The sequence below is a fragment of the Marmota monax genome, unplaced genomic scaffold, assembly GCF_021218885.2.
Source record: "Marmota monax isolate L192 unplaced genomic scaffold, Marmota_monax_Labrador192_F-V1.1 WCK01_AAM20220418_F8-fsc00174, whole genome shotgun sequence".
Classification (NCBI taxonomy): domain Eukaryota; kingdom Metazoa; phylum Chordata; class Mammalia; order Rodentia; family Sciuridae; genus Marmota; species Marmota monax.
The window spans coordinates 2493326-2518487 of NW_026694860.1; the positions used below are offsets into that span (position 1 = coordinate 2493326).

Sequence of the window (25162 nt, forward strand, 5' to 3'; positions counted from 1 at the left end):
TTGACCCTGGATATTGCCCGACATCACCCGAAGGTTTCCTCTGACATTTCAATGGAAGCTACAATGATGATACATCTTGTATTCTGTCTGCTTGCCCAATGAGATCATGTGTGTAATGCCAAAGTCTGCATCTGCTATGAGCTGTGCCTTGGCTTGCTTGATCCACAGATGTGGCAGCCTCTGACTACCAAGTTGGCTATACATAGAGAAATGATTCTCTAAGTAGTCCTGGGCATTCAGGGTGGCCTAGGGCTCTTTTCTCAAATGATTCTTCTCTGCAATACTTTTGAAACAAATTTGCATTTTTATATCTCAGAGCCTGTGATGGCTGCTCTTGAGAAATCCTTCTTATTGTCCAAGTGTGAAGCATTGCCATACCCATTTTAGTTGAAACTTTCTGTACTCTTTCTTTTCTGGTCAAGCTAAAAATTTCCCAAATCCCAGTGCTCTCTTCCTTTTTGCTTTTCAATCCCATGCATCAAAATCAGTCAATAACACCAATGCTGTGATCTAAATGCTGTGTTGTATTGAAATTTCCTTCACCAGATAAACTAGTGCATCATCTTTAAGCTCAGACTTCCAAAAGTGTCCCACAAAGGAAAGGACAAAATCCAGGGAGTTTTATAAATGAAGAACTATGAATAAAGCACATATGGACATTATATTGAAACTTAAAATTATATTGAAAAATAAAATAAGACTTTGGGCTTGGAGTCTGATTTTCCTAGCTCCTAACTGGAGCAAATCAAACACTCTAGTTAAAAACCCTGCTATTGCCCCCAAAACAACCATCTTTTTAGTCTAGAGGCTTCTCCATGAGTTTCAACACTAAATAAAAATTAGGCAAGGTTGATAAAGTTTTAAAGAAACTCCTAGTCAAAACAATCCTGTTGAAGAACAAGAACAGTGATGTTTGGGCAACAGAACAACATATACTTCAAACATAAGATTTGTGAACTGCCTTTCACATTGGTTGCCAATAGCATCTGCATATTTTCTTGTGACATATTCTCTCTCTCTCTCTCTCTCTCTCTCTCTCTCTCTCTTTCTGTGACATGAACTTTACTTGCTTTGGTTTGCTCAGCATATTAAAAATGTTCAACATATTAAAAATTTATGGCTATCCTTACTCCTTGCCAACATCTCTTCCTATAAATGTTTGTTTGTGAACATTATCAGAGGCAATTCTTTTATTCTCTGTGATAGAAATCATGTAATTTTATATGTTTCATACTCTTGATATGAAACTTTCAAATGAAATGGAACTGTGGAAGAATTATTTTTAGAAGACCCTTAAATATCAATAAATGATGAGAATATAACCAATGTGAACAATACACTACCTATACTATATTTGATGCAAGAATTAGCTATTATGAAATAATCCCTATGAAGAGAAATTGGAGAATAATAACTGGATAATAAAATAATTAAATAAAAGCTATAAGAATTTATATTGATTCTTTTCAGAACATCATAAAATTTTTAATATATATCTACAAAGATTAGGACATGCCTTTGGTGTATGAAATCAGGAACATTGTACAACTAAATTCAGAATGTCTTATGACAGTCTTAAGGTCAAAGATAAACATACACATTAAAGAAGAAACTCAGAAATAATATCTCAGGTCAGTTAATAGTAAATAGACAATTATTGAGCTTATATTTATTTTGTTTCTTTCTAGCAAAGGAGGAAATAAATAAAAAATACAATTCTAATCTTGGCCATGGAAGAACCTAATGCAGTTTCTGAATAGGAAATATATAATTTACAAAATTTTATAGCAGCAATTCAGTGTTCTCAGAAAGAGCCACTCTAAACCAAGGAAGAATTGTTTGGGAATGACATAAAGTGGTAAGTCCTTGAGCATAAAGGTGATTTTAAAATATTTTTTGAGAGAAATGACATACTGGGAACTTATAAAGGCTATTAGCTGGTACTTACCATATGAATGAAAATGATTTTTATTAAATTTACTTCACTGGGACAGAAGGTCTAATTGAACAAATAATTAGAAACAAAATTTGAGAAATAATAAAGCATATTCACCAGAAAAGCAATTCATGCCTGTATCCACACTGAACAGAAGAGTTTCTTTTCAATGTGAAAGTATTTTGACAGAGACTTTTCTTAAAAGTAAATTCACATTGCAATTCTGGGATTTGAAAAAACATACACTAGTATTTATGTATAAAATGCAACTAATTATTGAGAGGGTAGAGGAAGTTTCATTAATTCAGTTGTGAAAGAAAAAGCAGTGTTTTTTAAAATATATTTTTAATTGTCATTGGACCTTTATCTTATTTAATTTACATGTGGTGCTGAGAATGAACCTAGTGCTTTACACATGGTAGGCAAGCACACTATCAATGAACCACAATCCCAGCCCAAAAGCAGTGTTTTAAAAACAAGATATTAGGGATGTCACATTTAATAAAGAGGAGTAATATTTGATGACTTGTCTTTGGTCATGTGTGGCTGAAGATTGCAATATGAAATTCATTCTTTGTAGTTCTTAACTCACTGGAGCAGATAATTGGCTTAAATAATGAGATAGAAAGGAAAGGAACACATCTTAAAGACAGAATCGACATGATTTAGAAATCAAATTGGATTTGGTGAGAGAAAGTAGAAGAGGGAGTGGAAAAGAAGGTAAGGCAAAAGTGAAGAAATATATAACCAAGCGATTTAAATTTCATAAATGAAATATGACAATGTACCTCATGTGGAATATGTATCTTGCTATGATGTTTTTCTTTAATAACTTAAACATACAAATCATATTACAGGTGTTTCCTAAGAAAGTTCTAGGATACGTTTGGTTCATTCATGGTATAAATTTTTCACTGAAAAATCTAGGATTTCAAGTTATTGAAATTCCCTAAACATCCAACTGAGTCTTCATGAAATGATTCTTAAAATACTCTTTCTTTGCCGCAGTCTGGCTGGGCACACAATCACGAGCCACCACACAGCTTGTAGATTCAAACAGCAACTCTTTATTCCTGAACTCACACCAGCCGTCTACAAACACGTTCTGGGGAAATCCACGTTCTCTGCCCAAATCCACTCTCACTGGGCTTCTGTCTCCCAAAAAATACTCTGAATCCCTTGAGAACTCAAGGGGAACTCAGGCAGCAGGATACGCCCTATTCCCAGCAGGAATAATCTTAAACCTGGAACGCCCTAAACTGGAACGCCCTAAACCCAATTATCCTAAACCGGGAACACCCTAATCCGCCCTGGTCCTTGAGCAAGGTCACCTACATGCAATGTCACTGCAACATGGGGTACGCTGGCAAGGAAATTGTCATACCTACTTGGCTAATGGCTCCCAGCATTTCTTCATGATAGTAGAGGGTTTTTGTTTTTTTTTTGACATATTATACATACAAGAAGTTTACCTTATTCTAATTAGGATCTCATCATTGTGGTTGTACATGATGTGGAGTTTCACTGGTTGTGTAGTCATATATGAACATAGAAAAGTTATGTCTGGAACCTACCAAAAAATATGGAATCTTCTCTTTTTGGGTAGATATGATTATATTTTAATATGCTGATGAAGACATATTAGATAAGTGTCCTGAAAATGCTGTTGACATCATTGAAATCATTACTCAAGATATAAAAATGACACATTTTAAATGAAAAATTTTACATTTTAGTAAAAAATAGATACACTCCAAAATGAAAATGAGTTGCTTCCAATGCAGGAAATAAAGAAAAGCAGAAGGCTCTTTTTTCTCCAGAGTTTGAAAGGAGCTGGTCGGGAATTAGAAAATGAAGCAGTGAGTAATTATTATGACTTTTAATATTTAAATCCTGAGGGATTCTTTGGGTTTGGTGGAGTGTTGTTTTAATTTTATGTTGTTGTTACTATTTATTTTATAATTCTCCAAATAGTATTTGTGCTCTATTTTTAAAAAATCTCTTCAAGCCTTCTCCAATCAACCTTACTTCTCACCACCCACTTCCTTATTTAGGCATTTCTGTTTCATATCTTGTTTTAGTTTTTTTCAACCCTCACATTTTGCTAAATGTTTGTGGGGTAAGTTTCTGGATAACAGATAAAATGATTTTCTTCTATTTTATGTTCTCCAAATTGCTGTTTCTCATTAAATATTTGTTGAATAATGAATGAATATCAGATGCAGTCATGACAGTGACCCCTTAAGTTTTTAATGATCTGGAAAATTCCTGTCATCTAGTAACATCAAAGTTGTCATAATGTCACAGCACAAAGCATTATGCGTTTGTGGTTATGGTGTAAACAAACCTACTGCACTACCCATTATATTAAAGTAGAGCACACAGTGTGCTCCTAGTGTACATAGGCTGTGCCTTCTAGGTTTGTGTGAGTGCACTCTATGGTTTTTGCACAATAACACAATCACCTAATGACATATTGCTTAGAATGTATCCTTGTCATTATGATGCATGATTGTAATGAAAAGGCTTAAATTGATTGCATGTTTTCCATTTAATTTTTTTAGAAAATTTGAAATAAATCTAGTGTAATCTGCATTCTGTTTCAAGGCAAGATCCTTATATTATGTTTTGATATTATGCATATTATATTCACAGGACATACTATAAGAGGAAAGGAATCAAATAGTTATTATAAGCTTCAGAGCCAAATGGGTGAAAGAGATGGTACCAAAGGAGGAAAAGTTACAATAGAGAGTAAAATTTGTTGTATTACAAAAATTTTAGCTTCAAATATTTTAAAATTGTATATTTCCTAAATGCCTGTATACTTGTAATTTATGCATATCCACTGATCTTCTATGTTCTATTATTGCTAGACTATTTAAAATGTTTATGTAGTTGGAAATTTAATGTCTAGATAGGGCAGAGGGGTCCGAGGGGGAGGGAGGGGCATAGGGTTAGAAATGATGGTGGGATGTGATGGATATTATTATCTAAAGTACATGTATGGGCTGGGGATGTGGCTCAAGTGGCAGTGTGCTCGCCTAGATCACTTGGGGCACTGGGTTCAGACCTCAGCACCACATAAAAACAAAATAAAGATATTGTGTCCACCTAGAACTAAAAAATAAATATTAAAAAAAAATTAAAAATAAAGTACATGTATGAAGACATGAATTGGTGTGAATATACTTTGTATATAGAGATATGAAAAATTGTGCCCTATATGAGTAATAAGAATTGTAATGCATTCTGCTGTCATATAAAAATAAAAAAAAAATTAAAGAAAAAAGAAATTTAATGTGTAGAAAAGTGTCTTCAGTAAGAGACCCTGTCATGGAAAAGATAGGAGGGGCAGGGAAAAGATCAAACAGTGGGTGCATTCCCTAGGGCTCAGCAGCCCATTGGAGAGACTCAGCCTGATGCAGTGAGTTCTAGAGTGCTCAGACAGAAGGAACAGGCCATAGGAATCAAGGAATTGATGGTAGGCTCCTTTGGTTGCATATCCATGCCTAATGACAGACACGTGGGAGTGCACAGCAGGTGGGGATCAGGCTGATTCTCAAGGCAGCACTAGTCAAAGTCCAAACTCCTGTGTAAGAGTGAGATATTGGCTATCTACAGGCACAGCATCACAAGGCAGAGATCTGCACCCTAAAACTAGGGTTTGAGGGGAACACAAATAAGCTGTATTTGATCCTCAAGCCTGAGTCCCTAAGCTAGATTCCATAAATCTTCCTAACAAAGGTAGGATTGGTTTTAGAACCTGAAAGAGCTGAATTATCAGGTGCAGATGAAAAGCTCCATCTCAGAGTGGAAAGACTCAGGAACAGGAAGGGAGGAAGGTCTCTGAAACAATGAAATCTGAGCAACTCTGTCCCATATTTATGTTACAATGCTCATGGTTTTATTCCTGTTTTGGACACACCATGATTTCTGTTCTTAGTTCTCAACTTTCATTTGTTCATTTACCGATTCATTTCCAGACTGTGACTGTCTACTGCCTTCCAGGCCCAGAGATGTATATGTAAAAAAGACTTTTCTGATTTTGAGTTGCTTCCAGTTAAGTGAAAGAGACAATAAAGATGTATAAGTGCAACATATAGTTTCATATGATAGAAAACCTTGGCTTTGGAGTTGCATCTGTGTTCGAATCCTAGATCAATCACTTACTAGTTGTACGACTTTGAACAAGTGACTCAATTTCTAAGCTTTGGGGATAATCACATGCCAACAAGCTGAGAGGTAGAGAGTGTCAAAAGGTATAAAAGTAAAAAGGTATAAAATAAATATAAAAGTCCGGCATATACTAGAAATGTATTATAGCATTTACTATTCTATAATCTTGACAGCAGGCTACTGTGTCAGAATCTAACAACTAACTCTGCTTTTGGCACTGGGAAAGGTTTTTAGTTTTTTTTGTTTTTTGTTTTTTTAAATTTTAACAATGCATTTAATTTAACCTAATATATTCCAAATATTATCATCATATTGTAGAGTTAACTAATGAGATACTTTACACTCATTTTTTTTGCATTGTCTTTGAAATCTGTTGGGTATTTTATATCCCAGTCCTCTAAATTTTTTTTTCTTTTTTTTTAGTTTTTATTTGTTTCTTTAGTCATACATAACAGTAGAATGCATTTTGATATATAATACATACATGGAATGTACATACATCAATCATATTGTCTATTCTATTCTGCTGCCCTTCCTATCCTCCCTACTCCTCCCCTCCTCTCCCATCCTTTCTCTCTATCCAATCTAATGTGACACACTTTTTTTTCTTTTTCTCATTACAACGTCATATATGTATTCTGTATAACAATGAGGTTCTCCTTCCATCTTCTGTGCAACTCCCCTTCTCCCTCTTTTTGCCTCCCACCTCTCTTCCCTATTTAGTGGTAGTCTTCTTCTCATGCTCTTCCTCCCTATCCCATTTTGAGTCACCCCCCTTATATCAGAGAAGACATTCAGCATTTGTTTTTTAGGGATTGGCTAACTTCACTTAGCATAATCTGCTCTGATGCCATCCATTTCCGTGCAAATGCCACGATTTTGTTGTTTTTTAGTGCTGAGTAATATTCCATTGTGTATAAATGCCACATTTTTTAATCCATTCATCTATTGAAGGGCATCTAGGTTGGTTCCACATTCTAGCTATTGTGAATTATGCTGCTATAAACATTGATGTGGCTGTGTCCCTGTAGTATGCTCTTCTTAGGTCTTTTGGGTATAGTCCGAGAAGGGGAATATCTGGGTCAAATGGTGATTCCATTCCCAGCTTTCCAAGGAATCTCCATACTGCTTTCCAAATTGGCTGCACCAATTTACAGTCCCACCAGCAATGTATGAGTGTACCTTTTTCCCCACATCCTCGCCAGCACTTATTGTTGTTTGACTTCATAATGGCTGCCATTCTTATTGGAGTGAGATGGTGTCTTAGAGTAGTTTTAATTTGCATTTCTCTGATTGCTAGAGATGGTGAGCATTTTTTCATGTATTTGTTGATTGATTGTATATCCTCTTCTGAGAAGTTTCTGTTCAAGTCCTTGGCCCATTTGTTGATTGGGTTATTTGCTTTTTTGTTGTTTAACTATTTGAGTTCTTTGTATACTCTAGAGATTAGAGCTCTATCTGATGTTTGAGGGGTAAAAATTTGTTCCCAGGATGTAGGCTCCCTATTCACCTCGCATATTATTTCTCTTGCTGAGAAAAAACTTTTCAGTTTGAACTCGTCCCACTTGTTGATTCTTGGTTTTAACTCTTGTGCTATAAGTGTCTTATTAAGAAATTTGGGGCATGCCCCCATGTGATAAAGATTAGGACCAACTTTATCTTCTATTAGACACGTAGTCTCTAGTCTGATTCCTAGCTCCTTGATCCATTTTGAGTTGACTTTTGTGCATGGTGAGAGAAAGGGATTCAATTTCATTTTGTTGCATATGGATTTCCAGTTCTCCCAGCACCATTTGTTGAAGATGCTATCCTTTCTCCATTGTATGCTTTTAGCTCCTTTGTCTAATATAAGGTAGTTGTAATTTTGTGGATTTGTCTCTGTGTCCTCTATTTTGTACCATTGGTCTACCAGCCTGTTTTGGTGCCAGTACCATGCTGGTTTTGTTACTATTGCTCTATAATATAGTTTAAAATCTGGAATCGCGATACCACCAATGTCACTCTTCCTGCTTAGAATTACTTTAGCTGTTCTGGGTCTCTTGTTTTTCCAGATGAATTTCATGATTGCTTTTTCTATTTCTGCAAGAAATGTCATTGGGATTTTGGTGGGAATTGCATTGAATCTGTAAAGTGCTTTTGGTAGTATGGCCATCTTAATAATATTAATTCTACCAATCCATGAGCAAGGTAAATCCTTCCATCTTCTAAGGTCTTCTTCTATTTCTTTCTTCGGGATTCTGTAGTTTTCATTGTATAGCTCTTTCACCTCTTTTGTTAAGTTGATTCCCAGGTATTTAATTTTTTTGAGGATATTGTGAATGGAGTAGTTGTCCTCATTTCCATTTCAGAGAATTTGTCACTGATATACAGGAATGCCTTTGATTTGTTGGTATTGATTTTATATCCTGCCACTTTCCTGAATTCATTTACTAGTTCTAGAAGTTTCTTGGTTGAATTTTTTGGGTCTGCTAGGTATAGGATCTTGTCATCGGCAAATAGTGCTAATTTAAGTTCTTCTTTTCCTATATTTATGCATTTAATTTCTTTCATCTGTCTAATTGCTCTGGCTAGTGTTTCAAGAACTATGTTGAATAGAAGTGGTGAGAGAGGGCATCCCTGTCTTGTTCCAGATTTTAAAGGGCATGCCTTCATTTTTTCTCCATTTAGAATTATGCTGGCCTGAGGCTTAGCATATATAGCTTTTACCATTTTAAGGTAATTTCCTGTTATCCCTAATTTTTCTAGAGTTTTGAACATAAAGAGATGCTGTATTTTGTCGAATGCTTTTTCTGCATCTATCAAGATGATCATATGGTTCTTATTTTTAAGTCTATTGATGTGGTGAATTACATTTATTGATTTCCGTATATTGAACCAGCCTTGCATCCCAGGGATGAATCCCACTTGGTCATGGTGCACAATCTTTTTTGATATGTTTTTGTATCTGATTTGCCAGAATTTTATTGAGGATTTTTGCATCTATGTTCATTAGAGATATTGGTCTGTAGTTTTCTTTCTTTGAGGTGTCTTTATCTGGTTTGGGAATCAGGGTGATATTGGCCTCATATAATGAATTTGGAAGTACTCCCTCTTTTTCTATCTCCTGAAATAGATTGTAGAGTATTGGTATTAGTTCTTCTTTAAAGTTCTTGTAAAACTCTGCTGTATATCCATCCAGTCCTGGGCTTTTCTTGGTTGGTAGTCTTTTGATGGCTTCTTCTATTTCCTCATTTGATATTGGTCTGTTTAGGTTGTTTATAACATCCTGACTCAATCTGGGTAGCTCACATGCCTTAAGGAATTTATTGATGCCTTCACTATCCTCTATTTTACTAGAGTATAGGGTTTCAAAATAATTTCTAATTATCTTCTGTATTTCTGAATTGTCTGTTATGATGTTGCCTTTTTCATCCCGTAAGCTAGTAATTTGGGTTCTCTCTCTTCTTCTCTTTGTTAGCGTGGCTAGTGGTCTGTCGATCTTATTTATTTTTTCAAAGAACCAACTTTTAGTTTTGTCAATTTTTTCAATTGTTTCTTTTGTTTTGATTTCATTGGTTTCAGCTCTGATTTTAATTATTTCTTGCCTTCCACTGTATTTGCTGCTGATTTGTTCTTCTTTTTTTAAAGCTTTGAGATGTAGTGTGAGGTCATTTATTTGTTGGCTTTCCCTTCTTTTAAGGAATGAACTCCATGAAATGAATTTTCCTCTTAGTACTGCTTTCATAGTGTCCCAGAGATTTCGATATGTTGTGTCTGAGTTTTCATTTACCTCTAAGAATTTTTTAATTTCCTCTTTGATGTCTTCTGTAACCCTTTGTTCATTCAGTAGCATATTGTTTATTCTCCATGTGATGTAGGATTTTTTTCTTTCTTATTTTATTATTGATTTCCAATTTCATTCCATTATGATCAGATAAAATGCATGGTAGTATCTCTACTCCTTTGTAATTGCTAAGATTTGCCCTGTGACATAATATATGGTCTATTTTTGAGAAGGATCCATGTGCTGCTGAGAAGAAAGTGTATCTGCTTTGCCGCAGTCTGGCTGGGCACAAAAATCACGAGCCACTCAAATAGGAACAAATTTTATTTTTGAAACTCCCGCCAGTGCCCTGTATGCTCCCAGGAAATATGCCGACCCACACACGCGGCGTTCTCCCAGACCCACACACCAACCGCAAATCCCTCCTCCATAAATCCCTCCTACTGCACTTCCCCAACCAATGGGAGCTCTCCGGGAGTCCCGCTAGAGCTCCAAAGTAGCAGGCTGAGGCAGACAGCAGGGGTCTAATATCCATTTGAATGCAGATCTTAACATAATCATATCATCTCAATGGCTTGCTGGCGTCACCTTTCAACCAAAAATGCCATGCATCATTACTACTTGGCTATGGCTCTTAGCATCTCCCCCTTCTGTTTAATTAAGCAACAAGCAATGTGGCTTAGGGACCGTGCCTGTTAGGTTGTCCAATTCAACATATGGTCCTTACCCGTCATCGGATGAGCTGACCTCTAGGCGTCAGCCTCCTGTCTTAGGTTGGTACCACTGCAATTGGATCATACCCGTCACTGACTACTGGTCCAGCATACAGCCATACCTGTGGATAGGCCTATGCACCAGTGTGGCGGGGAGGGGGAGGTTCTTTGCCTCACCTCTGTTGGCCCCCAAATTTGGCCTTGGTGCCAGTGGGGGAGGTGAGGTTCTTTGTCTCACCTCTGTTGGCCCCGAAATTTTAGACCATCACTAGTAGAAGGGAGGAGGATACAGAAATGCCATGACACCAAGACAATTGATGGTTCACCGGTGACACCATCAGCAAAGATATGCCAGCACTACCACAATTCACTGCACCAACAGATAGTTCACAATGCATACAAGTGATACATAGTCCAGGCAAGTTCTGTAAGCAGTTCAAAGCAGAGGAATCTATCAATATGTCCATTTCCTCCCAAAGTAAATCGACTCCTTGATTGAGCATTACTTGTTGAGTTATTATTCATTGATGCATCAGTTTATACAGTTTGTTGTGATAACTATCGAAGAAGCTGTAGTTTGGTTTCATCTTTGTCTTCACCAGCACTGGGATGAAGATAGGAATTCTGACAATGATGCTAAAAAAAAAAATATGTAACATTCCAACAGGTACTAAGAAAACAATTTTCTGAACAATTTACATTATCCTAAACAGAATTATTAAATTTAATGAAAAGGAAAGGTGAAAGTAAACAAACAGATTGTTAACCTCCTTATTTGTTCACATATTAAAACAATCCTCAACAGCTGTTTACCTAATTTAAATTAAGCCATTAAAATCACGTGATAGAGTCCGCGAGCCGGGAGGGGAGGGGGGTGGGTGAGGGAGCGGGCGGAGGAGGAAGTGTCATGGCGTCGGGCCGTGGAGGTTCTTCTCGCTGGTTCTTTACTCGGGAACAGCTGGAAAACACGCCGAGCCGCCGCTGCGGAGTGGAGGCTGATAAAGAACTCTCGTACCGCCAGCAGGCGGCCAACCTCATCCAGGACATGGGACAGCGTCTCAATGTCTCTCAGCTTACTATAAACACTGCGATTGTTTATATGCACAGGTTTTATATGCACCATTCTTTCACCAAATTCAGTAGAAATATAATATCACCTACTGCATTATTTTTGGCTGCAAAAGTGGAAGAACAAGCTCGAAAACTTGAACATGTTATCAAAGTGGCACATGCTTGTCTTCATCCTCTTGAGCCACTGCTGGATACAAAATGTGATGCTTACCTTCAGCAGACTCAAGAACTGGTTTTACTTGAAACCATAATGCTACAAACACTAGGTTTTGAGATCACCATTGAACACCCACACACAGATGTGGTGAAATGTACCCAGTTAGTAAGAGATCTTTGGGGGATAGCAAGAAACATTTGAGTGAATGTTGTTGAAGATTTTCAGTAGTATAGAAAATGATGGCGCTCTTGTGATATTTGTAAGTACAAGCAAGGATTTGGCACAGACATCCTATTTCATGGCTACCAACAGTCTACATCTTACGACCTTCTGTCTTCAGTACAAACCAACAGTGATAGCATGTGTATGCATTCATTTGGCTTGCAAATGGTCCAATTGGGAGATTCCTGTGTCAACTGATGGAAAGCATTGGTGGGAATATGTGGATCCTACAGTTACTCTAGAATTACTAGATGAGCTAACACATGAGTTTCTACAAATATTGGAGAAAACACCTAGTAGGTTGAAGAGGATTCGAAACTGGAGGGCTAATCAGGCAGCTAAGAAACCAAAAGTAGATGGACAAGTTTCAGAGACACCACTTCTTGGCTCATCTTTGGTCCAGAATTCAATACTAGTAGATAGTGTCACAGGTGTGCCTACAAACCCAAGTTTTCAGAAACCATCTACATCAGCATTCCCTACACCGGTACCTCTAAATTCAGGAAATTTATCTGTTCAGGACAGCCATACATCTGATAATCTGTCAGTGCTAGCATCAGGAATGCCCAGTACCTCATATGGTTTGTCATCACACCAAGAATGGCCTCAGCATCAAGAATCAACAAGGACAGAACCGATTTATTCACAGAAACAGGAGACATCTTTGTCTGGTAGCCAATACAACATCAACTTCCAGCAGGGACCTTCAATATCACTGCATTCAGGATTACATCATAGAACTGACAAAATTTCTGATCATTCTTCTGTTAAGCAAGAATATGTTCATAAAGCAGGGAGCAGTAAACACCATGGGCCTATTTCTGCTACTCCTGGAGTAATTCCTCAGAAAATGTCTTTAGATAAATATAGAGAAAAACGCAAGCTAGAAACTCTAGATCTTGATGTAAGGGATCATTATATAGCTGCCCAGGTAGAGCAGCAACACAAACACATGCAGTCACAGGCAGCCAGCAGCAGTTCTGTAACTTCTCCTATTAAAATGAAAATTCCCATCACAAATACTGAAAAACCTGAAAAATTCATAGGAGAGAAAAAGGAAAAAAGTGGATCACTAAAATTACGGATTCCAATACCACCCACTGATAAAGGCACCAGTAAGGAAGAACTGAAGATGAAGATAAAAGTTTCATCCTCAGAAAGACACAGCTCTTCTGATGAAGGCAGTGGGAAGAGCAAACATTCAAGCCCTCATATTAGCAGAGACCATAAGGAAAAGCACAAGGAGCATCCTGCAAACCGTCACCATGCAAGCAGTCACAAGCATTCCCACTTACATAGTGGCAGCAGCAGTGGCAGTAAATACAGTGCTGATGGAATACCACCCACTGTTTTGAGGAGTCCTGTTGGCCTGAGCAGTGATGGCATTTCCTCTAGTTCCAGTTCTTCAAGGAAGAAGCTGCATATCAATGATGCCTCTCACAACCATCACTCCAAAATGAGCAAAAGTTCCAAAAGTTCAGGTAGTTCATCTAGTTCTTCCTCCTCTGTTAAGCAGTATATATCCTCTCACAACTCTGTTTTTAACCATCCCTTACCCCCTCCTCCCCCTGTCACATACCAGGTGGGCTACGGACATCTCAGCACCCTCGTGAAACTGGACAAGAAGCCAGTGGAGACCAACGGTCCTGATGCCAATCACGAGTACAGTACAAACAGCCAGCATATGGACTACAAAGACACATTCGACATGCTGGACTCGCTGTTAAGTGCCCAAGGAATGAACATGTAATCATTTGTTTAGGTCAATTTTTCCTTTACTTTTTTAATTTAAAAATGGTTAAAGTGGAAAACTTCCTCCTGATCTAGCAGTGGTAACACCTGCTGTTGCTGCCACTGCTTCAAAATTTGTAAGTGCTGCTTTATTCTTCATTCTGAAAAGAAGAGATTATAGTAAACAAGTCTTTATCTCCACATATGATAGTGTTTATAAATACTGTAAAAGCATGGAAGGTGCAAAACTCAGTATTTCTACAATTGCAGCTAAGAACATTAAGATGAATGGCTGGCTGCTTCTAGGAATATAAGATGCCTCAAGCATCCATTATTTATAATTTGAATACTGTAGCTATTTTTTTGTTGCTTGGCTTTTGAATGAGTGTAAATTGTTTTCTTTTGTGTATTTATACTGTATGTATGATTTGCATGTTTCAATGATAAAGGGATAAAACAGTATGCTGACAACTGTTTACAAGAAAGTGGAGAAAAATGTACATACATTTTTGTATGTTTAGATATTACCATAAATACTCAGGATTGGAGCTGCTTATAAGTATAACAATATACAGAATAACTTTATTTTCTCTTGTCAGAGTCCATCACTAACCTAAAACAAAGGTGGCACTTTTTCATGTTAACCTTAAACTCTAGGCCTTACTGGAAGCCATTAGAGGGGGACACTTCACTACCGGATGGGTATGCAGTGCCACAGATGGTCTATACTGTGAGGCACTCAATTTTTGCCTTCAGAGGTTTTGACCAGATTGGCTGCTGAAATAACCCCTAATTTTCTGAAGGCTTGAAGAGGAAAAAATAAAGTTTACATACTCTTGATGTGAAGTGCATTTAAGTGTTTGTTGGCTTGTTGCAGTACTACAAAACAGCTATTAATAATGGATATGTGGATTACTGTGATTTGAAAACTAAATTCACAAAAACTTACATAGTGAAGAATTAGTAAGTTTTTCCTTAAAGAACTTTTAACACTACATATTTTAACAGTAAACAAGGATCACTTTACCTTTAGCATTCAGAATTACACCGTATTGTTAAATATACTCCTCCCCTGAAGTGTGTCTGTGTGTGATGCCATATTTTTTTCAGGTAAATGCAGTCTTCCTTATAAAAATGAAATGAAACCTATGCTCTCTTAATTGTTTTATATTCTAACAATAAAAAGATCACTGACTGTGCATTGTACCTGTACTTACAGCTTATGATTGTTATCAGAAAGTTCTATAAGAAAAAAAAAAACTTCAGTCTCCAGTCAAACCACTCTAGTGGAGGTTTTATATTTGTTTGCACATCTCAGTATATTCCTGTTGAGGTAAAGTTTGCACAGTCATCTGACTCCTGATTGAATAATAGACTTTAACATGGTTAAATTTTGTCTTAGAACACCAGTAGTATGGCTCTTGTTTATTGGCTAATCTTGAATTTATTCTGTGGTATACCTTCGAGCTGTTTAGTATCTTTGAGATGGGTTGGATTCAACTTCTGTTGAACGGAAAACTGTCTTAATTTTTCCTCTGTGTATATGAACTATTTTTGTTACAAAGCCACTGATATGTGCACAATTGTAATTTTACTCAAAAATCTTGTGGTTGTAAATATTAAGAGTTTAATCTTGTGCTCTACTTTTATTTAGCAGTTACCTTATTTGCCAGTAGCTTATAATTTTTTTAAGATAATTGTTAATTATTTTTGTCAATGTTATTTGAACTTGGGAAACTAGCAGCCTCTTTGTAGGGACTTTGCCTAGCTAGCATGTCCACATTTGTTATTGTCTTGCATAACATTAGTAATCTTTGTCATTATATGTAACTTTGTTGCTCTGTATGGCATAATATTGTATCCATAAACATGGTAATTTTGATACAGTTATACTTTTACAGTGGTACATAATCCAAGGACTAGTATAGAATTAAGCTGAATGCAAGATGAGGGAGGGAAGGGTTTTTGTTCTTGGTAATTTTAGATGTGAAACCTCTACAGAGCTATCATGTGAAATGACATAGGGTGGTTGTGCTACTGTATAATTGGGGATAAAACCAGGAATTTTAATAAGATTTTGTAAAGAGTATCCAGAAAAGTAGCGAATTTATTTTCAGTATAGCATAGAAAACAATGTGAATATTTAAGGTCTGTGACTGTAGTTAAACTTCACTAAGAATTTGCAGAATTGTTTTGAGATGTGGGAATAAAGGTAATTTTGTTGAATCTTTATTGGTGCTAACGATGGACAGTTAAAAAGATAGCTAGTGTATATTGTTATGGGTCAGTACTTATTAGTACTTCCAAAATTGAATTTGAAATGCTATGTATTTACTTTTCACTCTGTAAATGTAATTCTTTACAATGACTTTATTTATTAAAGGGCAGCCGGTTGTGATTTTTACAGGATCGTGTGAGCTATTGAAACTCTTTAACCTCTGAACAGGATATTAAGCTTCCAGAACCACAATGGGGATAAATGTGGAAATCTTTTAAAGTTTATTTCCATTAAACAAAAATCTTATAATTCATATTATCGTGAATTTGCTTTAACCAAATTGTTTGCATAAAATAGTTCATCTGCCTGGTCCCATTAGGCTCTACCAAAGAAAAAGACTCAGACAAATGGACATTAATACCATGAGTCTTCTTGTAAGTAGCCATAAATAAACCAAAATAGTATCAGATTTAGGTATGAATTCCACATGTGCAAAGTACTGTTAAGGTGATACGTTTTTTATGACATTTTAAAAAATATTTGAAATATTAAAAAGCATTATCTTCAAACATCTTAAAAAAAAAAATCACGTGATAATAAAAAATTTGGATCTATTTTTCATGAGTGCTCCTCATATATGATATATGGACATACGCACATACAGACATACAACACAAAACAGAAATGTGCACACAAACATACAACACATAAGACAATAGTAAAGGCCTTGTAGCTTTACACAGGTGAAATCTCCATTACAATGTTTAAAAACTCCACATTCAAAAAATAAAACTGATCAGAAAAACATTAACCTAGGTCTGTATGAGCTCAAAAAATAAAATAGAACTTTATGATGTGGGAAAAGGCAATAATGAAATAGATATTGAAAAAAGCATCCTGGTTAATCGCTGTCACAGATGTAAAAATAGCCAAGCTGGAGCTCTGGATATCAGCTGTTATGGATTTGAGTCAAATCATCTTCTTTTTGGTCTGTAGAAATCACTTTGGTTAGTCTCTCTGGAATCCAAATCGGCTGCTGTTCTCCCTGTGGAAACACACAAACAGAACCCGACTCCAGACAATCACTGGGTCAGGACCTTTCCATTGTCCTGTTAGAATGTCCTTCCAAAGTACATTAGGCTTATGTACATTTTTTGGATACCTATGTCTTTCCACAGCACTAAGTCCTGATGAATCCAAATTTAAAAAATTTAGAGTAAAAAGTGTTATTTTAAGTTTATCTTTGGGGGATATATACCCCTTTCCAATTCCCTCTTTTTGCTTTAATAAGTACATTTTAATAGATTGATGAGCTCTTTCAACTATGCCTTGTCCCTGTGGATTGTATAGAATTCCTGTTATGTGAGTAATGCCAAATGATGAGCAAAATTGTTTAAAAGAGTTAGAGGTATAGCCAGGACCATTATCTGTTTTTAACTGTTTTGGAACGCCCACAGTGGCAAAATTTTGTAAGCAATGAGCTATAATATCTTTAGTTTTTTCTCCGGCATGAAGGGAGCCCATCAGAAATCCAGAAGAAGTATCAACTGTAAAATGCAAATATTTTAACTTTCCAAATTCTGGCAAGTGTGTGACGTCCATCTGCCAAATATGGTTAGGTATCAATCCTCTAGGATTGACTCCAAGATTAACTTGTGGTAAAAATGTCACACAATTTTGACATTGTTTTATTATATGTCTGGCTTGTTCCTTAGTTATTTTAAAATGCTTTTGTAAAGTATTAGCATTGACATGGGACCTTTTATGAAAATTTATAGCTTCTTCTATTATGGAGAAAATATGTATGTCATGTGTAGATTTATGTACTAATTCATTGCCCAAACTAAGGGCTCCAGGCTATCCTGTATGTGCCCTGATATGTCCTATAAAGAATGGATCTTTTCTGTCCCAGATTAGACTTTGTATAGTGGAAAACAAAGAGAAAACAGTAGAGGAAGGGGAAATCCTACCAGCATCTTCAAGGGATACTATAGCATTAACTACATACTGACAATCAGAAAATAAATACAGAATTTTTAAACATCACAAAAGCTTGTAATACTGCATTAAGCTCTTCCTTTTGAACTGATTGTTTGGGTACTAAAAATGTAAAAGTTTGATCAGGGGTAACTACTGCTGCTGTACCATTATTTGACCCATCAGTGAATATATTTGGAGCATTCATGATAGGGTTTTTTGTCATTTTTGGAAAAACTACAGGATGTGAAGACCAAAAAGACAACAAAGGATTAGAGGTTAAGTGATTATCAAATGAAACATTAGATTTACACATGATTATTGCCCAAGTTTTTAACTCATTAGCTAACTCATCAATTTGATCCATAGTATATGGAGTAATAATTTTATTGGGAGAAATCCCAAACACTCCCTTTGCTGCTCTTAGTCCTTTGAGTATTAATTGTCCTACAGCCTCAGGATACCTAGTAAGAATAGTGTTAGGAGAATAAGATAAATGTATCCACAATAATGGACCTTCTTGCCAAAATACCCCTGTAGGAATATTTTTTGTTGGTAGTACAATAAATAATAAAGGCAAACTTATATCAATTCTATCCAAATGCATATTTTCCATATATGTTTCAATGATTTTTTAATACCTTTCTTGCTTTAGGCGTTAACATGTGGGGTGAATTTGGATCTGATGGACCCTTTAGGATATCAAATAAAGGTCCCAACTCTCCTGTTGGTATGCCTAGATAAGGCCTTATCCAATTGATGTCTCCAAACAACTTTTGAAAGTCGTTAAGTGATTTGAGTTGATCTACTCGTATTTGAATTTTTGGTGGACGGACCATGGTTGAGGATAATAGAACTCCTAAATAATTAATTGGAAGATTTAATTGTACTTTATCTATTGATATCTCTAGATTATAATTTTTTAATAAATTTTTAAGTGTGGCATAACATTCTAGCAATGTGTTTTTATCTTTATGTGCCAATAACACATCATCCATATAGTGAAATATTTGTAGTTCAGGATTTTGATCTCTAAGTGGCTGGATTGCTTTGTTAACATAAATTGGACACATAGTTGGACTATTAGCCATCCCTTGAGGGAGTACTTTCCATTCATATCTCTGACCAGGACTTTCATGATTCAGTGCAGGGATAGTAAATGCAAAACGTGGACTATCCTCAGGATGAATTGGAATTGAAAAAAAAACAATCTTTAATATCTATAGCTAAAACACACCAGGTTTTTGGCAAAGCATACAATTGGGGAATCCCTGATTGAGCAGGTCCCATAATAACCATCTCATTATTAATGGCTCTTAAATCTTGTAATAATCCCCATTTACCAGATTTCTTTTTAATGACAAAAATGGGAGTATTATGGGGAGATACGGAAGGTTGTATATGTCCCTCCACTAATTGTTGTTTGACCAGGCCATGGGCTACTTGTATCTTTTCTTTAGTCAGGGGCCACTGAGGAACCCATACTGGTCTTTCTGATTTCCAAGTAATTTTGATTGTCTCAGTGGCCCTTTCTGAAAACCCAATCCATGTCTATTTATTTCTTGATCTATTTGTAGCAGCCTCCTATTGTAGCTTCCCCCTGATGGTTGTTTTTCCTCTAAGCTTTCTTCTTTTAAATTTTCCTCTATCTGACTAGCTCGAGAGACCTTCTCTTTTGCTTGACCTAACATGTTTTCTACCATAGTCTGGACCTCTAACAATTTACTTAACAGTTTTTTGGTTTGTTTTTTACTAATTTCTAATCTACTATAAAGGTAATGCAACCCAACAAGATAACATAAAACAAAACCGAAACAGAATGAAACAAAAACAGAACAAAAAATTGTTGTATCAATTTTCTCTTACTTAGGGCCGAACAACTTCAAACCTTGAGCCAACCATTTTTCCCAGTTTGCCTGAGAAAGTTCTAGGGATAGGCAGCTTGAAACAAAAACAAAATAAATCAAAACAAGAACACATTTTTTCTTGAAATGGTCACCCATTCTCTCGCCTTCCCTCGGGGCGAGCAATTTTACTTACCTCTGAGCTTCAGGCATTCCCTGCACGGGCCACTAATTGCCACAGTCTGGCTGGGCACAAAAATCACGAGCCACTCAAACAGGAACAAATTTTATTTTTGAAACTCCCGCCAGTGCCCTGTATGCTCCCGGGAAATATGCCAACCCACACATGTGGCATTCTCCCGGACCCACACACCAACCGCAAATCCCTCCTCCGGAAGTCCCTCCTACCGCACTTCCCCAACCAATGGGAACTCTCCGGGAGTCCCGCTAGAGCTCCAAAGTAGCATGCTGAGGCAGACAGCAGGGGTCTAATATCCATTTGAATGCAGATCTTAACATAATCACATCATCTCAATGGCTTGCTGGCATCACCTTTCAACCAAAAATGCCATGCATCATTACTACTTGGCTATGGCTCTTAGGACTGCTTGATGTTGGGTGGTATATTCTGTATATATCAATTAAGTCAAAGTTATTAAATTTATTATTGAGCTCTATGGTTTCTTTATTCAACTTTTGTTTGGAAGATCTGTCCATTGGTGAGAGAGGTGTGTTAAAAACTCCCATGATTTTTGTGTTGTGGTCTATTTGACTCTTGAACTTGAGAAGAGTTTGTTTGATGAACTTGGCTGCACCATTGTTTGGGGCATATATATTAATGATCATTAAGTCCTGTTGGTGTATGGTTCCCTTGAGCAGTATGTAGTGTCCTTGTTTATCCCTTTTGATTAACTTTGGCTTGAAGTCTATTTTATTTGATAAAATAAAATTTGTATGGACACCCCTGCTTCCTTCTGGGGTCCATATGAGTGGTATGATTTTTCCCAACCTTTCACCTTCAGTCTGTGTATGTCTTTTTCTATCAGATGGGTCTCCTGTAGGCAGCATATTGTGGAATCTTTTTTTTAATCCATTCTATTAGCCTATGTCTTTTGATTGGTGCATTTAAGCCATTAACATTTAGGGTTACTATTGAGATATGGTTTGTACTTCCAGCCATATTTGATCATGTATGTTACTTAACATGATTTTTTTTTCCTCTATGATTAGTTTTTCCTTTACTATACTACCTCCCGCTATTGGTTTTCATTGTTATTTTTCATTTCCTCTTCCTGTAATGTTGCCAAGGATGTTTTGAAGAGCTGGTTTTGTAGCTGCAAATTCTTTTAACTTTTGTTTCTCGTGGAAGATTTTTATTTCATCTTCAATCCTGAAGCTTAATTTCATGGATACATGATTCTTGGTTGGAACCCTTTTTCTTTCAGCGTTTGAAATATGTTGTTCCAGGATCTAATAGCTTTCAGAGTCTGTGTTGAAAGATCAGCCATTATCCTGATTGGTTTACACCTAAATGTAATCGGCTTCCTCTCTCTTGTGGCTTTTAAGATTCTCTCCTTATTCTGTATGTTGGGCATCTTCATTATTATGTGTCTTGGTGTGGATCTCTTATGATTTTGTACATTCAGTGTCCTGTAGGCTTCTAGTATTTGGATTTCTTTTTCATTCTTTAAGTCTGGGAAGTTTTCTAGTATTATTTCATTGAATAGATTGCTCATTCCTTTGGTTTGGACCTCTATACCCTCTTGTATCCCAATAACTCTTAAGTTTGGTTTCTTTATATTATCCCATAATTCTTGGATGTTCTGCTCATGATTTCTTAACATTCTTGCTGAGCTGTCTATGTTCTTTTCAAGTTGAAAAACTTTGTCTTCGTTGTCTGAAGTTCTATCTTCTAAGTGTTCTACTCTGCTGGTAATACTCTCATTTGAGTTTTTAATTTGGTTTTTGTTTCCTGCATTTCCAGGATTTCTCTTTGTGTTTTTTTTTTTTTTTTTTTTATATATCCTCTATCTCCCTATAGAGTCGATCTTTTGCTTCTTGGATTTGTTTATGTAATTCATTGTCAAAGTGATCTTTCATTGTCTGGATTTGCTGTTTAATGTCTTCCTTGAGACTCCAGATCATCTGAAGCATGTATATCCTGAACTCTGTATCTGACATTCCATCAGCTGCAGATATTACCTCATCTAATGTTGAATTGACCTGTATTGTTTGTGGTCCTTTCTTTCCTTGTCTTTTCATACTTCTCATGTTTCTTTCTAGCTTTGTGAAACTGTTGTGTTAATGGTTTTCCCCTTATATATTTATATTATTTTTGTATAGCTCCAAAATCCCTCTTTTGTGGAGAAAGACAATGTTAACAGTTCCCAATATCAACAGTACATCATCTAAGCACAAGTTTTCATTATTAATACGTTTATAGTTAGATTCTAATTCTACAGATATTGGCTTTAATTATTATTTAAGAATATAGTCATTAGTTTCATAAAAGGCATACCCTATCTGGTGGCATATAGAAAACTTAATTTCAGACAAAGGATGTTATACTTAGAGGGAAAGAAGTGAGGGTATGAGGTTAAACTAACTTAGCAACTTTGGAGAACTCTAACCAATAGACTGATAATTTATGGAAGAATGTATAGACTCAAACTCCTATCTGTATTTAGTTACCCTATGTATAGATAGCAAAAGTTAGGAGGTTGAAAGTGGGATAGAGGGAATACAAATGAAGAAAAGAAAAAAAAATAACAAGGAAGAAAAGAGAAATAAGAGAGAAGGAAAAAGAAAGTAAGATAGAAATAAAAAAAAATGGGGAGAAGGTGGGGTATATGCAATTCCTCTATATTATATTATTTTGGTGATTTGGTTGTTCATGCACAGTTCTTGGTTTCACATATGTTGAGGTTGTGAAAGAGAGAGAAGAAAAGAGAGAAAGAGAAAAAAAAAGTCAGAACACTGTTTTCCTTGCTTCCAGTAGGTGGCATTGTCTATTCCTAGCTTGAGCCTCTGTGTTCAGGGTGGTGGATATAGCCAGTGTGAAAGGACATGAGCTTCCACCTGTATTTTCCCTACTCTAGTCTCTGAGATGGAAACCAGTTGCCTGTACAGTTGTTGTTTTGCATTGATAACTACAACCCCCAAAAGCTTGTGGGAAATATTTTGAGTTATCGCAGCTAAGGGTGGGGGAGTTGGAAATCGGGTACCTGGATCAGCTGCAGAACCGTGCTGGTAGCCACACGTGCTTTGATGGGTTTTAAGGGTTGATGGGCTTCCTCCGGACTAGCATGCCGGGCAGGGCCAGGCTTCCTCCTCCGGTCTGGCTTGGCGCCGGGCTTCCACCTCCAGTCTAGCTTGTCCCGGGAAAGGTTTTTACTGTAGGCAATATTTCATTGGATCACAAAAGCTAAATAAGAGTTTACCAAGATGAAGAGTATAAGAAATAAAATTCTTGGAAAAAATGAACAATAAGAAAGCCAGGAAATATTATTTAAATTTTAAATAGCAAGAAATTACTTGAGTTGCTGTGGGGGAACTCCTACAAGGAAAAAGCATTGAGTGATAAGAGGACTGAAAAGGAAATTGGGGACACTAAGACTCAGGGCTCAATTAAGAAAAAGAAGCAAGAAAAGAGGCTAAGAAGAAATAGGTCTAGAGGGCTGAGAAGGATCAAGAGAGAGTAGTGTTCCAAATGCCAAAGAAGGACTCTTACAATCCTACATCAAAAAGATGAAGATTTAAAAAGGCATTGTGTTTACTTTGACAATGGAATAATAATATCAACTGGAGCAGATCATTTGTAGGAACAGCAAGTGCTCTCAATTTCTCTAACTTGCAAGTTGTGAAGTTGTCTTACAAGTAAATCCTACCTCAGTTAAATTTTTTTCCTACATTTTCACAAATGTTTTCCTACTACACTTAATATTCTGCTTATTTATTTTCCTGTCTTTCTTTTGTGGAATTATTTATGTTCTCATTATTTTAAATTCCAAATTAATTATTGTAAGTAGGGGCAAGTATCTGACAACACTAAATCTTTAACTGTAGGCAGTACATGAGCACTTGGTCATGTTTTCCTTTTATGTATGCTACATCTTACTCTGTGTATGTTAATATATTGACTTTTATTTACACTACATATATAACCATGTTTAAATAAGTATTTTTAAATGTGACAATACAAACACACATACACAAAAACATATATATATATATATATATATATATATATATATATATATATATCATGTTTTTTTTCTAAATATATGTGTACACAAATTATACCACACCTTATTTTAGGATTGTAAGACAGCTGCTTAAATATTATTTTATAAAACAAGGGTGTTGTAAAAATCAAAAGCAAATTTATATATGTGTGTGTGTGTATTCAATATATTATGGAACAAAGTAAACAGTTCCATTAAAAAGGGAGAAATCATTTTCATGTAATTTCAAACTTAAAAAATTATATGGATAGAACCACAAATTTATGGGTATTCTTTCCCATAATCACCATTTAAAAAATATTTGCTCCATTTTTTTCAATATTCTCTTTGTACCTACCTCTCTTTTTCAACTTTCATATATATGAAAAATGCTTGAGACTGTGAAATCATTCCCCTCTATTACTAATTACTTGCATGTGAATTTCCTAAGATATAAGACACTAAAATAAGCACAATAAAGTTACTTAAATAAGTTATTTAAATAAAATTATAAGATAAGGAAATGAAACAATGATACAGTAGTATTATATAAACTACCAATACATATTCAAATTTTTTCCATTGTAACAATAATGTCTTATATAGACTTTTTTTGTTTTCTGTGACATGATCAACTTCAGCATCATGTACTCTATCTTTTTTGTGTCTAATCTGAAATAATTTCTCTCCTTTCTTCATTTTACAGACTACAGCATTTTTGAATAATACATGCCGTAATATTGTTCAGATTTATTTCTTCTGATGTTTACTAATGATAAAATGAGGTTGAACTTTTTGAGAAAACAAACTGAAGTTATATGTCTTTAATGATCATAATAGGAGAAATGTCAGGTTGGTATAAACAGCAATATTCATGGTGTTAGCTTTCAAATGTTGGTTAAGGTGGTGTGTGCCAGAGTTTTACATGGTAAATTTTATTCTAAGAAATTAATAATTTGGGGAAATATACTTTAAAATGTTTAAAGAAGATCCTCTTCTTCATTCAAACTTCTTTTCCAATAATTTCTTCTATACTTACTTCATGATATTCCAGTCCAAATAGGTATTTTCCTTCTTATTCATTTATTTCTGCATGCATTCACATCAGTTATGACTGGGGCTTTCAAT

At 35.8% G+C, this 25162-nt stretch overlaps 2 protein-coding genes across 6 annotated transcripts in view; both read left to right on the forward strand.

Moving 5' to 3' along the window:
* The window catches only part of LOC124080487 (amine sulfotransferase-like), a 60320-nt gene that overhangs the window by 3626 nt on the left and 31532 nt on the right, over positions 1-25162 (forward strand). The window contains exons 2-4 of one of the 4 annotated variants that reach the window (XM_046426405.2): positions 1689-1858; positions 3721-3795; positions 24741-24886. The exons of 1 other annotated variant lie outside the window; for it this stretch is intronic. The gene's annotated coding sequence lies outside the window, so the exon portion shown is untranslated. The remainder of the gene's footprint in view (positions 1-1688; positions 1859-3720; positions 3796-24740; positions 24887-25162) is intronic. 2 more of the 4 variants (XM_046426404.2, XM_046426406.2) reach the window with 2 other exon arrangements.
* On the forward strand, positions 11471-16303 carry LOC124080488 (cyclin-T2). 2 transcript variants are annotated; one of them, XM_046426409.1, is made up of 3 exons: positions 11471-11991; positions 12086-13522; positions 13624-16303. In XM_046426409.1, exons 1-3 carry the CDS (start codon positions 11499-11501, stop codon positions 13689-13691), a joined length of 1998 nt encoding a protein of 665 aa, XP_046282365.1. In that variant the 5' UTR covers positions 11471-11498; the 3' UTR covers positions 13692-16303. The 2 variants fall into 2 exon arrangements, with proteins under 2 accessions (XP_046282365.1, XP_046282364.1); XM_046426408.1 differs by having other exon boundaries at positions 12086-16303.